We start from the raw sequence: 12,634 nt of genomic DNA on the forward strand, positions 1-12,634 counted from the left end.
GGGGGGGGCAAAAAAAGAGAATGAAAAATTCATATGGGGCAGTTGTACGGCTCCCGTTATCCCCCCCCCGACAATCGACCGGTACAACGGGCCAATCAAATAGCCAAGCGTCGAGCCGGCAGCGGTGGCGCTGATTACCGTCACAGACGGAACAGTCCGTCGTCAATTCATCCGTCGCATTGCCATCTACATATGTACCGTAATTCGGAGCACAGACTGTATTACGTACTAGCATTGCTAGCAAGCATCGTTAGCTTCTTTGTAAGTAATCGATAGCTTATCGATTGGGTTAATCCTCCATGTGAATTTTTTTTTTCTTTTTTCTTTTTTTTCTTTTTTTCTATTCATGTTCTCCCCTGCCGGTTCTTCTGTTCTGCGCGGGGCCGTCCATGTCCCACACCTGGAGAGCGAGAAGCCCGAGCCAGAGCAGAGATTTTGCTGCTACAGCCTGCGGGTAGGCTGCCGGCTGCTGAATGTCCCGCTATTGTCGACAGGCGTTTACGGCAAAAAGGTTGATTGAAATTTCCCCGTCAACTTGCCATTCTCATCATCACCATTATCGTCACCCACCAAAACGACCTTGTCTGCTACCCGCAAAGCGATACCTTTCTAACAAATCAATCACAATGTCTGACGAAATTACACACGAGACCATCAAGGGTAACACTTTTTCTCTTCTTTTTTTTCTCTCTTGGTTTAATACAGTATAGAGAGAGAGAGAGACAGAGAAACCCATGCTGTTGTGTTTTTTTTTTCTTCCTCTTTTTACCCCGCCATCGACGCCTGCCTTTGCCCCTCCAAAATCTGCCCCTCTGCGCTGCAAGATGAGCAATTGGCACATGATGTCTTCGAATCCCTGCTATATAACGTCGCCTTGAAGATGGGATGCTTACTTTTCTCGTTCTAGATGGATGGTTCCGAGAGATCTCCGACATGTGGCCTGGTAAGTAGCAACGTCCATTAGACCCAGCCCGCCACCCCTCCCACTTCCCTCATACTGACAACCTTCTTCCTTCCCTCCAGGCCAGGCCATGACCCTCAAGGTCGAAAAGGTGCTCCACCATGAGAAGAGCAAGTACCAGGATGTCCTGATCTTCAAGTCGACCGACTACGGCCACGTCCTCGTCCTCGACAACGTCATCCAGGCCACTGAGCGTGACGAGTTCTCGTACCAGGAGATGATCACCCACCTGGCCATGCACTCACACCCCAACCCCAAGAAGGTGCTCGTCATCGGCGGCGGCGACGGCGGCGTCCTCCGCGAGGTCGTCAAGCACGACTGCGTCGAGGAGGCTATCCTCTGCGACATTGACGAGGCCGTCATCCGCCTCTCCAAGCAGTACCTCCCCCACATGTCGGCCGGCCTCACCCACCCCAAGGCCACCGTCCACATCGGCGACGGCTTCAAGTTCCTCGACGATTACAAGAACACATTTGACGTCATCATCACCGACTCCTCCGACCCCGAGGGCCCCGCCGAGTCCCTCTTCCAGAAGCCCTACTTCCAGCTCCTCCACGACGCCCTCCGCGACGGAGGCGTCATCACCACACAAGGTTGTACGTCTCTATTTTATCTTCACTGGGAGAGTCTGAGGATCGTCTGTCCCTACCTAGGTTGCAGAAGAAGAGATGGGAGAAAGAAGAGACGACCAGCCTCCCTTCTCTCTTCTTCTCTTTTTTTTTTCGCCCGAGAGAGAAAGCAGGGGAGAGAGAGAGGTCTCTCTCTTCTCTGACATAGGCTTCGCCTCCATACACACATGACATGCCTTGCCGACCACTCCATCCACCACCCCCGTTTTTGCCCAATGTCTCTTTCGGGGACGGAAAGGAGAGGAAGAGATGTAGAGCATCAGAGACTTGTCCAAAAAAGGGGAGGGGGTAGGTGATTGGCCTGGCTGGTCGGCGTGCTTATCGGAGAGCTCCCATTTTTCTCCCTTCTCTCTTCGGGCTGGTATCACCATTCGAGATACCTATTCTCTTCGATCCTACCTAGGGGCCATCCGAAGCGAGTGCTACTCTCCACAGCCATTGCGCCCGGTAGTTCCGTGTCGCAGGAGCCAGGCGGTCGATCAGGTTCAGGACTCTCTCGTTGATGAGAGCCGTAAAGGACCTCTTGCTACTCTGTTCTTCTTTTCTTCTTCTCTGCTACTCCCCCCCCCTCCCCCCTTCCTTCTTCTCATTGATCCATGCATTTTCATGCACGGTGCCATTTCGCACGCATACACCCTCCATGTTCCATCTCCACGGAACCTCCTTCTCCTCAGCCAACCGCCTGGCACATCACACGACCCAAGATTTTTCTTCCTCGTCAACGTCCCCCTCACAAGAAGACTGATCAAACCTTCATGCTGACTGATATTCCCCAAAAAAACAGCCGAGAACCAGTGGCTCCACCTCCCTCTCATTGCCCGCCTCAAGAAGGACTGCAAGGAAATCTTCCCCGTCGCCGAGTACGCCTACACGACCATCCCCACCTACCCCTCGGGCCAGATTGGCTTCATGGTCTGCTGCAAGGACGCCAACCGCAACGTCCGCGAGCCCGTCCGCACTTGGACTACCGAGGAGGAGTCCGAGAAGTGCCGCTACTACAACGCCGACATCCACAAGGCCAGCTTCATCCTGCCCACCTTTGCCAAGAAGGCCCTCGAGTAAATCTCTCCGGAAAAAAAGGAAGAAGAACAAGACAAAAAAACAAAAAATCTGCCATTTCTCAAGTTGGAAAAGACCAGGATGGTAAACAGATCAGTTCTGGGAAAAAGGGGGGGGGGGGGGAAGATACAATAAACGAAGCATGTTTAACAATCAATGGAAAGCCGCGGGATACATTTCACGACTTACATGGTCGCGAGACTTGTGAATGACGTAAACTTCTTCTCATGTGTATGTATGCGCCGGAGGAGTCTGCATGTAAAATCCGATGACGATATCTTCCCACAAGTAACTTCATTGACTGTGAAGATGTAACAAGAGTAGATGGTAGCAATGTATATACATGTATATATATATATATATATATGTATGTATATATATACGTTTGAGTGTGTATGGCTGTCTGTTACGAAGTCACATCTATGGCATATGGAGGATCAGCTACTCCGGCTGAGGCAGCGTAGGATCATGGAATTGGACAGAGCCCTTGCTGACATCGGGGTAGACGTCGAACCTCCGCTGGTTATACAGGGCAATGTTCTTGCGCGTGTCGTCGATGGGGGCGGGCTCGATGTCGGCGTAGACGATGTCGGCGGCCTCCTCGGCCTCGGCGACGACCTTGGCCATGGGGTCCACGAGCAGGCTGTGGCCGTAGGCGTGGTAGGAGGCGCCGAGGTCGCGGGCGGGGCTGCACATGGCGACGTAGATCTGGTTGTCGACGGCCCTGGCCTGGGCGAGCAGCCGCCAGTGCAGGGGGCCGGTGGTGAGGTTGAAGGCGCCGGGGTAGATGAGGGCGAAGGCGCCGGCGCGGGCGGCCACGGTGGCCAGCTCGGGGAACCTCACGTCGTAGCAGATGGCCACGGCGATGCGGCCGTAACCCTCCAGGTCTACGAGGGTGACCTGGTTCCCGGGGCTGAGGACGTCGGACTCGCGAAAGGTGATCTTGCCGGGTATGTCGATGTCGAAGAGGTGGACCTTGCGGTGGGTGGCCAGCAGGTCACCCGTCGGTCCGAAGATGAGGGACGTGTTGTGGTACTTGTTCGTGGCGGGGTTGTACTCGGGGATAGAACCGCCAACCTTTTGTGGGGGGAATTTCTCTGGTTAGTATTATATATATTACCAACTAATCTGTAGTAATATCACCGATTTGCCCCCCCTCTTCTTTACTGTCTCTCTCTCTCTCTCTCTCTCTCTTTTGGGGTTTTTTTCTATGTGTGTGTGTGTGTGTGGAGGGGGGAGGGTGGAGAAGAGATATCTACAAGGGGTAAATTTAGTAAACTCACGAGAAATATGGCATTGTCTTTGGCCATTTTGCTCAGGGCATCATAGGAAGGTGCATCTCGTTTGGATCCGTCAGATGGGACGAGAACCTCGGCGTATTCGGGGAAGTAGTTTGTTCCTAGATACACAGAGGAAGAATTGATAAATACAAAGTCAGTCTTTTTTTTTCTCCACGGCCCGGAGGGGGGCAGGGGAAGAGATAGAGAGATGGAGAGAGAGAGAGAGATACCATATGGAGAGTTGAAGCACTCAGGCAACACACATAGCTTAGAACCGCCGGCTGCAGCCTTGGCCACTTCGCTAGCCGCGTGATCGAGGTTGGCAGCCTTGTCCTTGCCCGATGCCAACTGGATGAGGGCCGTCTTGATGGGCTTCTGGAGCACTGGTGTGCCCGGTGTCCAGGATGACATCTTGCGCAGCGTCGTGGTGGCGGTGGTGGTGGTGGCGGCGACGACGGCGCGGTAAGGGAAGAGATAGCTTGGCGATAGTGATGAGGTTCTGGGGGAGATGATGAGGTGTCGTAGGATACTAGACGTGGTGCGCATGGCCTTTTTTTCTTCTTTCTCTTTTCCGGGCTTGCAGCAGCAGCAGCAGCAGCAGCAAGTGGTAGTAGTTGTAGTAGTATCTATTATCTGGTCAAGAAGGGTTTGTTACTATGGGATCGGTTGTGGTTGGTGGTCGTTTGGCCGATGACGGAGGGTGGGGGTATTGCGCAAAGGTGTTGCGTGCGGCGTTGACGTGACGCGGGGGTTGGGAACCGGGTCGGGAACCGGAGTCCGAAATGCCGATGGTCGTCTCGAAGCTGGGCTACACCTTGAAGTAGGATGACTACACCACCACCACTATTACAATGGTAATATCGGGTAGTAGTAGTAGAAATGCTACTACTACGACTACTACGACTACTACTACTACTACTACTACTACTACTACTACCACCACCACCACCACCATCACGAATATGTATGCATATATCGAGTCTATTAGTTGAAAACGCAATCCACGGCTGGTTGTAATCTTGCTGCGGGCACCTCCCCCCTGTGCCTGCAGCCAATTGGCCGGCCCGTCAGAGGCTCCCCCGGATATACTCTTTTGGGGATTGATTTCCTCGCGGCATATGACCGATGTTGTCCTGTACATGTCTCAACATGTAATCTGCATTCTGTCCTCTAACTGGGTGTTGTCACTCCCATAGTGTGGCTGGCTGCCTAGTGCTGACGTAGTTGTCCCTACCCGCTTTGCAACTTACATCATCGGACACGTTAACACGTTAACACGTTGACGTTTTCCCGCCCCCACGTCATCACTTGCTTCTTCTCTCCTTCTACATACAAGATTGACAGAAAGAAGTCCATCATCAAGAGACTGGGATTTATCGAAAAAACAGCAACGACAACAGATTCTCCTCTCTATCTGGTAAATCATGACTCGCGTCTCCGTCTATTCAGGTGCCCTCATGGGCTTTGTGGCTGGTACTTAGCGTCCCCTGCCCCCCTTTCGCGATGACATCGTTGAGAGTCGAGAAGATGGCTGACGGTTTTCTGCTTGTTTTGCTTATTCCTGATCGTGATAGCAACCGCCATGATCGTGGCCTCGATAGCCACTCCCCGCTGGGTGACATACTCGGTCACCACGCCCCTCGGCGACAGGCTCGAGAAGCACATCGGCCTCCACAAGAGCTGCTCGACCCTCGACGAGCCGCACTGCCGACCTTTCCCCCACAGGGAGCTGTGCCAGGCGGGCCAGCGGTACTTTTGCGATATGTGGAAGACCATTGGCTTCCTGTCGTCCCTGTCCGTGGTGCTGTGCCTCGCGTGCCTGGTCACGTTTGTCGTCGTCATGCGTGGTGGCAAGTATAAGCGTGAGACTGGCTGGCCGTTTGTGACTGTCATGATGGGGCTCGTCTCGGGTGTCGAATTTCTCATCATCTCCATGGTCGTAAGCTTTCTCTCCTCTCTCTCTCTCTCTCTCTCTCTCTCTCCCCTCTTCCTCTATGCTCCCACCTCCTTTTCTTGGTACGCCCTCTGACACTATGCGCAGGCATATCTCTACGATCATGATAAGCAGTTCATTGTCCCGGGATGGAAGCTCGACATATCCTGGATCTTTGGGACAGTCGGCGCTTCCCTGTGCTTACTCATCTCGGCCGGCCTCACAACCTCGGCATTCGTGCTGCCTCCCGAGGACGGGTACAACTTTCTTGAAGATCCGGTCGACTCATAGGAGCCGGTCCCTGTATTATTCCTCCTCCTCCTCCCCCGTCTGAGCACTTGGGTATCAGCGTCTTTGATCCATGTCCTTCTCTCTGTAATCACGTGCATTTTTCTCTTTTTCTCTCGCTTCCAGCTTTCCCATTATCCCTCGAGGAACATAATCTCCCAATATATAGCATTTGACTAGTGCGGCGGTTCGGCGTCAATGGATCACGTCTTCGTTTGAGCTCACGGTAGCACGCATGCACGGTACAGCAGGTCAGGCAAGGTGCGCATGTGACTATGTCCACCAGCGCCACTAGCAGTCCAAAGCAACAGCACATGGGGTTCTGTGAGCTGTTGATGGAGCTGGAAGAGGTTGGTTCGTATGATGAAGAATCTCGGAACAAACTTGATGTGCGATGGATATTAGCGACAAGAGCTTCCCTTACTCCAACAACTGTGACCCTCTACCGCGGCCTTCCGCGCAGAATCACTGGGGACGAGAGGTATAAACCTTGTGCTACCCACAATAGGTTCCATTGAGAGTCATCACTGTCACGCCATAGAAAACATTCCGGCATGCCCACCCACCAATTCTCTACTTACGCCTCTCAGCGCGTCTCCCAGCCGAGTAACCGACCTTGCCAAGAGAAAGAATTCTCTCGCTCAAATCTGAGAATGGATGCTATCAGTACCTGCCCCGGATTCGAGAGGGTGGAAAATTTCCCACAATGGAGGTGGCAGTCGAGCTTCGGGGCCCGAATGACTGGGAGGATTGGTATCCGCACGTCCGATCGGTTGCGAGGCAAGAGCACGTCCTGGCAGTGTGAAGACCCCGATAATCCGACGGAACCGAAGCGACCAGAGCTTGCGCGACCCGTCGAGGAGACCATTTTTATGGGAGCGACGACGGAAAAACCATCACCGGCTACTGCTGCTGCAAGCCCGGTCTCAGCATTCGAGGAGGGATCATCGGGCCTGAAGCAGCGAGATAGTCATCTGCCGGTGCCGACGAACGGCAGCAGCAGCAAGACCACCACCGTGAAGAAGAGGGGACGCAGATACGACGAGCCACAGTCCGCCGCCCTCGAGGGCTACGAGTCCCTCGACCTCTACGTCGAGGCTGTTCGAGGTGAAGTGCCCCATGTGGGCTCTGTGGTGGAGGCGCCGGATGAGGGAGAGCCTGCGTAGGGACAAGGTGCAGCGGTATACCTTTGACATGCTCGAGACGGAACTCTCTGCACGTCAGGCATCCCCGAAGTTGAGGCTGTGGCCGGGAAGGGTAAGTTGCCACCACCGCTACCATACCACTCGAGCAGGATGAGACGCCCGAGTCGGTGAAGGGGGCTGTGCCTGGGACCGGGGCTGGGGCTGGGGCACCGGGCGACGATTTCCGCGTAGATTGGATCGAGAGCGATGCTGAGGCGCTCGCTCCGTCAAGTGGTGCTGCTTCCGAGACGCCTCGTCCAGTCAAATGGCTCCGTGAAGCGTTTTCGGGAGCCCGTCATATCGGATGGCCACTCCAAGGGCAGTAGTGGCACCCCGAGGCCTAGGAAATAGGGGAAAAAACCCCGCATACTGCTCCGAGGAGGTCTCTGATATGCTCCAGTTCCCAAAGCCAACCTATAGAGCAAGCCCTGTCCTTCTGAGTGGCAGTGTAATGCCGAAGAGGAAGCTCGGTTCAGGGCCGCGGGCCGGACGTAACAAGTGTGAGCTCTGTGGCGGGCTGCATCACCCGGCAGACGGCAGCGAGCTGGAAGGTCTGCTTCCGTGTATTCCCCCAGCTAAAGTCTTAGGGGGTAGTTCCCTTCCGAGCAGCCTGAAGGTTTTGTAAAAGTTCATCTGCCATCTTGAGGTTAGAACGTTACAGGGGGACATGTGGGACTATGCCGGAGAACGAGTATCTACAATGACGGTAATGGGTGAAGTGGGGGGTGCTACCAATATCTTGTCCCCTCCTCTCCATCCGGATTCTCGGGCCCTTTCCTGTGGCTGCGGGACGAAGAACATCTCGTCACTCAGGGGGCCCGGCTCTGTCAGTCAAGGGTACCGCCGTTTGGAGATTCGACCTGCACCACAAGTGCATAAGACTCTATTGTATATGAGAGATTGGGAAACATCAGGTTCTTGGTTTCCCCTCCCCCCCTCCCCCCTCGAACCTTGGAGGGCATGTCATTATGGTGGTTATCAATAGCTGCAGAGTCAGTACAGTGGTTCAAAACCAAAAGAAGGAAAGAAAGAAAGGTGTAAGGTGTAGTAGATAAGGTGGTTGTTGAGTGCCCCCCACCCCCACCCCGCGATGGAAAAAACCACATGAGCCAACTTCCCCCACCTCGGCTTATCAACATCTTGCCCCTCTCTATTCTCACATCATCGTTCTCATATCAATCAGTATCAACCAACCACTGATTCGGATCCAAAACTAGAGAGAGAGAGAAGAGAGGAAAAAAGAAGAACAAAGGGGAAGACAGACCAGCTGAAGGAGAGAGAGAGAGAGAGAGAGAGGGGAAGTCAAAGGGAAAAAGATAAGTGGAAGAAAGCAGAGGAAGAAGAAGAGAGGAAGAAGAAGAGAGGAGGAAGAAAGAGAGTAGAAGGAAGAGGATAAGAAAGAGAAGAAGAAAAAAATGAAATGGCAGGCCTAACAGCAGATCAGCTGTCGGCCTTCAACCGAGACGGCTACCTCATCATCCCTCGTGCCCTATCCCGTTCCACGGTGACGGCCCTCCTGGATGAGACGGACCGGCTCCTGTCCTCCCTGAGCCTGGACGACCACCCGATGACACGCTTCTCGACGGGGACCACGTCCGAGCACGTGGGCGATGACTACTTCCTCACCAGCGGCGACAAGATCCGCTTCTTCTTCGAGGAGGACGCCTTCGACCGACAGGGAGAGCTGACGAGAGCCAAGGAGAGGGCCGTCAACAAGATAGGCCACTACCTCCACGGCCTGAGCGAACCTTTCAAGAGGATCCTCCTACTACCACCGGCATCAGCAGCACCAGCGGCATCAGCAGCATCAGCAGCATCAGCAGCTGCAGGGGGAGGCATGCAGCAGGGTGGCAGGGACACGGAGCCCGGCCGCGTCGGCGGCGATGGCGTGGAGATCAGCCCCGCAGCCGTGGCCAGGGACCTGGGCTTCAGGGACCCTAGGTGCCTACAGAGCATGATCATCCTCAAGCAGCCAGAGATCGGGGGCGCCGTGCCGCCGCACCAGGACTCGACCTTTCTCTACACCGACCCGCCCTCGGCCGTGGGGTTCTGGTACGCACTCGAGGATGCCACGCTGGAGAACGGATGCCTGTCCTTCCTGCCTGGGTCGCACAGGTCCGCGCCCGTACGGAGGAGGCTCGTCCGCAAGGCTGGCGACGTCGGCACCGAGATGGTCGACAATCGTGGGCCAAAGTTTCCGAGGGGTCAGGATGCTGCCGCCGCAGCTCATCTGTCTGATGATGATGCTGGCTATGTTGCTGGAGAGGTCAAGGCTGGAGATTGTAAGTTTTTGTTTTTGTTTTTCCTTTTTTTTTCTCCCCCCGCCCATTTTAAAAAAAAAATTCCTTTTCTTTCCTCATTCTTCTTTCCCTCTCCTTGAATGAAGATAAATGATTCTAACTGGGAAAGTGGTTCTTATTCATGGAAACTTGCTGCACAAGAGTGAGAGAAAGTAAGTCATCCCACTTCTCCTACTTCTCCTACATCCTACTTTCCCTACTTGACCGAGCACCGGACTGACGGACAGATAGCACCAGCGGCAAGGGTAGGATCATCTACACATATCACATTATCGAGAATGACGAAACCGTATACGATGCCAGGAACTGGCTGCAACCTCCCCCAGAGGGATTCACCAAGTTGTACGTATAGATGAAGATTCTAGCCATTTGTGGACAGATGAAGCAAGCATGAACGAAATGAATCAAAAGGTATGAAGTATATACAAGAAAATAAATCTATATGAGAAGAAGACAAAGAAGAAGAAGGAAAGAAACAAAGAAGCGAAGAAGAAAGAAAAAGAAAAACAGAAAAAGTTCCCGAGGGTATCATATCTAAGAAAGACTTTTCTCTTGAAAATCAACCACGTGGTTGCGTCAAATGATCTAAAATGCGTCTCGTCGTATATGCACAGCATGTCTTCCTTTTCCTTTTCCTTGAATTTTTTTTTTCCGTTTCTTTTTCTGATGAGCATGACTCCCAACCATCCACTTTGATGACAAAAAGGAAAAGAGAAAAGAGAAAAGAGAAGAGGAAGATAGGACGGCAAGAATGGTGGCCTTTAGTCGTCATCTTCATCCTCGTCATTAGAGTCCATGTCCTCATCCGACGTCTCGCCACCGGAAGAGGAAGACGAAGAGGAGCTGCTGGAGGTCTCGTATCCGGCCTGGGGACTCTGGACGGCGTTGCCATCGTCGTCTTCCGAGTCGGAGTCGGAGCTACTGCTCCCGCTAGAGCTGGTGTCCGAGTCGCTGTCCGAGTCCGACTCGGAGCTGCTGCTGTCCTCCATGTTGACGCGGAGCTTGCGGCGACGCTTTCCGGCCGCGGCGGCGGCGGCGCCGTCGACGACGACGGGCTTGGCATTTCCGCTGCTGCCGCTGCTGCCGCCGTTGGTGGTGGTGGCGGCTGTGACGGTGCTCGTGGTCCTGGATGAGGTCGACGAGGTCGACGACTCGGTCATCTCGCCGCCGTCGGAGAGCTCGTCGAGGACCATCTCGGCGCGCATGCGCTTGACGATGCGACGGAGGACGGCGTCGGTGTCCTCGCTCTCCGAGACGTACTGGGCCTCGTTGAAGTATTTGCGCTTGGGGCTGGTCTGGTGGTGGGGGGGGGTCTGCTGCTGCTGCTGCTTCTGCTGCTGCTGCTGGAGGCGCTGCTCATGCTTCCGGCGGAGGACGTCGGCCAGGATGGAGTCGTAGATGTCCTGGCTGGAGTCGAGGTCCATGGTATCGTCGGGGAAGCCCCCGGTGCCGGCGGCGGCGTCCTGCATCCTCATCTCCATGGCGGTCTGGCGTAGCCTGGACCGCACCAGACCCTTGAGGTCGCGGATGTACTCGTAGAAGATGTCGGCGTCGGCGGCGGGGATGACGTCGGACTCAAAGATGTGCTTGATCAGGGTAGACTGCAGGTTCTTGCTGAACTTCCAGCCCGACTCCCTCGACGTCTTCCACTGCCTCAGGTATTCCAAGGCGGGAGTGACGTCGGAGGGTTGAGACTGCTGCTGCTGCTGCTGCTTCTTCTTCTGCTGCTGCTTCTTGGAAAGCTTGTTGCTGTTGTTCTTGTTCTTGGCGGTGGAGGCGGGGTCGTTGCTGTTGCTGTTGCTGTTGTCGTCCTTGCTGGTAGGTGTGTCGTCAAACGAGACAGATTTCTTGGGTTTTGTCGATGAGCGAGCAGCATTTTTGGAATTTGTGTCGATACTGAATTTAGCAGGAGCGGAAGAGGTCGCAGGAGAGGAGAGAGAAGAAGGATCCCCCCTCCGCGACCTTTTAACAGGGCTCTGCTCAGTCGTGGGCGGGACCTCGCCCCTTCTTTTGTGCCCAGCCGAGCGTCCTGGCTGCCCAACGACGGGGCCGTCGTCGCTTGTGGCGGGCGCCGACGCAGGAGAGCCGGCAGCGGCTGGCTCAGACTTGAGCTTCGATCCGGACTTCTTGCATGATGAAGAAGGAGCACGTCGTGCTGGCACGCTCTCGGTGGAGGACATATTTTTCTTCTTCTTCTTCTTCTTCTTCTTCTTCTTCTTCTTGTCTTCCCTCGCCCTTTCCCTGGTTGGGAGGTGGTTTTTTTTTTTCCCTTCCTTTTCTGGTTGCTGGCCCTGGTCTCGGTGTCAGTGCGTGGGTTTGGTTGGTGGTTGGTGGTTGGTGGCGGTGCGACTACTGCAGGACACGGGTTCTGTTTCCTAAGACCAATATCTCCCCGCACGCGTTTAAAAGGAAAGATTCCAATAATGGGAAGGGTGGAGGGGAAGACAGAGGCGGCAGTGGGTAGGGTTTGCTGAATGCCTTGTGTTGAATTGGGTTGAGGCCTGTTATCGTGGAGTCATTGGGCATAAATGTGTACGCCGGTGCATGAGCAGGGTTGGGGAGCTGCATTCTCTTAGCGAGGGGGGCGGTCTCTCTCTTTTTTTTCCCCTTCTTTTTCCTCTCTTGATAACGGCTAATTTTTTTTTTCTGCCAGGCCTATTACGTCTATGGACATAATAAATGGCGGACAGTTATTTTGTCAGCATTATGTAAGAAGGGCGGGGGAGAAGGGAGGGGGGGGGGGTAACGGGTAGATCTCTTGCCGAACTTATTCCGGTCGATTATGACAGCAGCAACAGGTGGGAGGGAGGGCAAAAGGGCGGGCGGCGGCGGCGGTGGGACAAAGCTCTAGGCAAGCTACCGGCCAACGCGTACATGAACCACCAAGATTCACCACGACTCCCCGCGACGATAGGCACTCCCTCGCAATCCTCCCGACGCATATGAAATCCTCCCTTATCTCGGCATCAGTGATTAACTAGCTCCTGAGCTCCCGACCGG

The 12,634-nt window shown here is 54.4% G+C and overlaps 6 protein-coding genes across 6 annotated transcripts; 4 read left to right on the forward strand and 2 right to left on the reverse strand.

Moving 5' to 3' along the window:
* Window positions 1-626: 626 nt before the first annotated feature.
* GMORB2_6972 (spermidine synthase) lies at window positions 627-2,652 on the forward strand (the record flags this gene model as incomplete). The annotated part of the gene is made up of 4 exons (XM_035468937.1): window positions 627-660; window positions 908-943; window positions 1,024-1,557; window positions 2,375-2,652. The coding sequence occupies 4 exons, from the start codon at window positions 627-629 to the stop codon at window positions 2,650-2,652; spliced, it is 882 nt and encodes a 293-aa protein (XP_035321317.1).
* A 438-nt stretch (window positions 2,653-3,090) lies between these two features.
* Window positions 3,091-4,340, reverse strand: GMORB2_6973 (omega-amidase; the record flags this gene model as incomplete). The annotated part of the gene is made up of 3 exons (XM_035468938.1): window positions 3,091-3,726; window positions 3,933-4,048; window positions 4,160-4,340. The coding sequence occupies 3 exons, from the start codon at window positions 4,338-4,340 to the stop codon at window positions 3,091-3,093; spliced, it is 933 nt and encodes a 310-aa protein (XP_035321318.1).
* Window positions 4,341-5,511: 1,171 nt separating this feature from the next.
* Window positions 5,512-6,153, forward strand: GMORB2_6974 (uncharacterized protein; the record flags this gene model as incomplete). Its single annotated transcript, XM_035468939.1, has 2 exons — window positions 5,512-5,868; window positions 5,971-6,153. 2 exons carry the CDS (start codon window positions 5,512-5,514, stop codon window positions 6,151-6,153), a joined length of 540 nt encoding a protein of 179 aa, XP_035321319.1.
* Window positions 6,154-6,704: 551 nt separating this feature from the next.
* Window positions 6,705-7,316, forward strand: GMORB2_6975 (uncharacterized protein; the record flags this gene model as incomplete). The annotated part of the gene is made up of 1 exon (XM_035468940.1): window positions 6,705-7,316. One exon carries the CDS (start codon window positions 6,705-6,707, stop codon window positions 7,314-7,316), a length of 612 nt encoding a protein of 203 aa, XP_035321320.1.
* Window positions 7,317-8,754: 1,438 nt separating this feature from the next.
* Window positions 8,755-9,986, forward strand: GMORB2_6976 (phytanoyl-CoA dioxygenase family protein; the record flags this gene model as incomplete). Its single annotated transcript, XM_035468941.1, has 3 exons — window positions 8,755-9,616; window positions 9,744-9,786; window positions 9,866-9,986. 3 exons carry the CDS (start codon window positions 8,755-8,757, stop codon window positions 9,984-9,986), a joined length of 1,026 nt encoding a protein of 341 aa, XP_035321321.1.
* Window positions 9,987-10,395: 409 nt separating this feature from the next.
* Window positions 10,396-11,814, reverse strand: GMORB2_6977 (Uncharacterized conserved protein (DUF2373); the record flags this gene model as incomplete). The annotated part of the gene is made up of 1 exon (XM_035468942.1): window positions 10,396-11,814. One exon carries the CDS (start codon window positions 11,812-11,814, stop codon window positions 10,396-10,398), a length of 1,419 nt encoding a protein of 472 aa, XP_035321322.1.
* Window positions 11,815-12,634: the final 820 nt, after the last annotated feature.

This window comes from Geosmithia morbida, assembly GCF_012550715.1.
Source record: "Geosmithia morbida isolate 1262 chromosome Unknown scaffold_7, whole genome shotgun sequence".
NCBI classification, from domain to species: Eukaryota; Fungi; Ascomycota; class Sordariomycetes; order Hypocreales; family Bionectriaceae; genus Geosmithia; species Geosmithia morbida.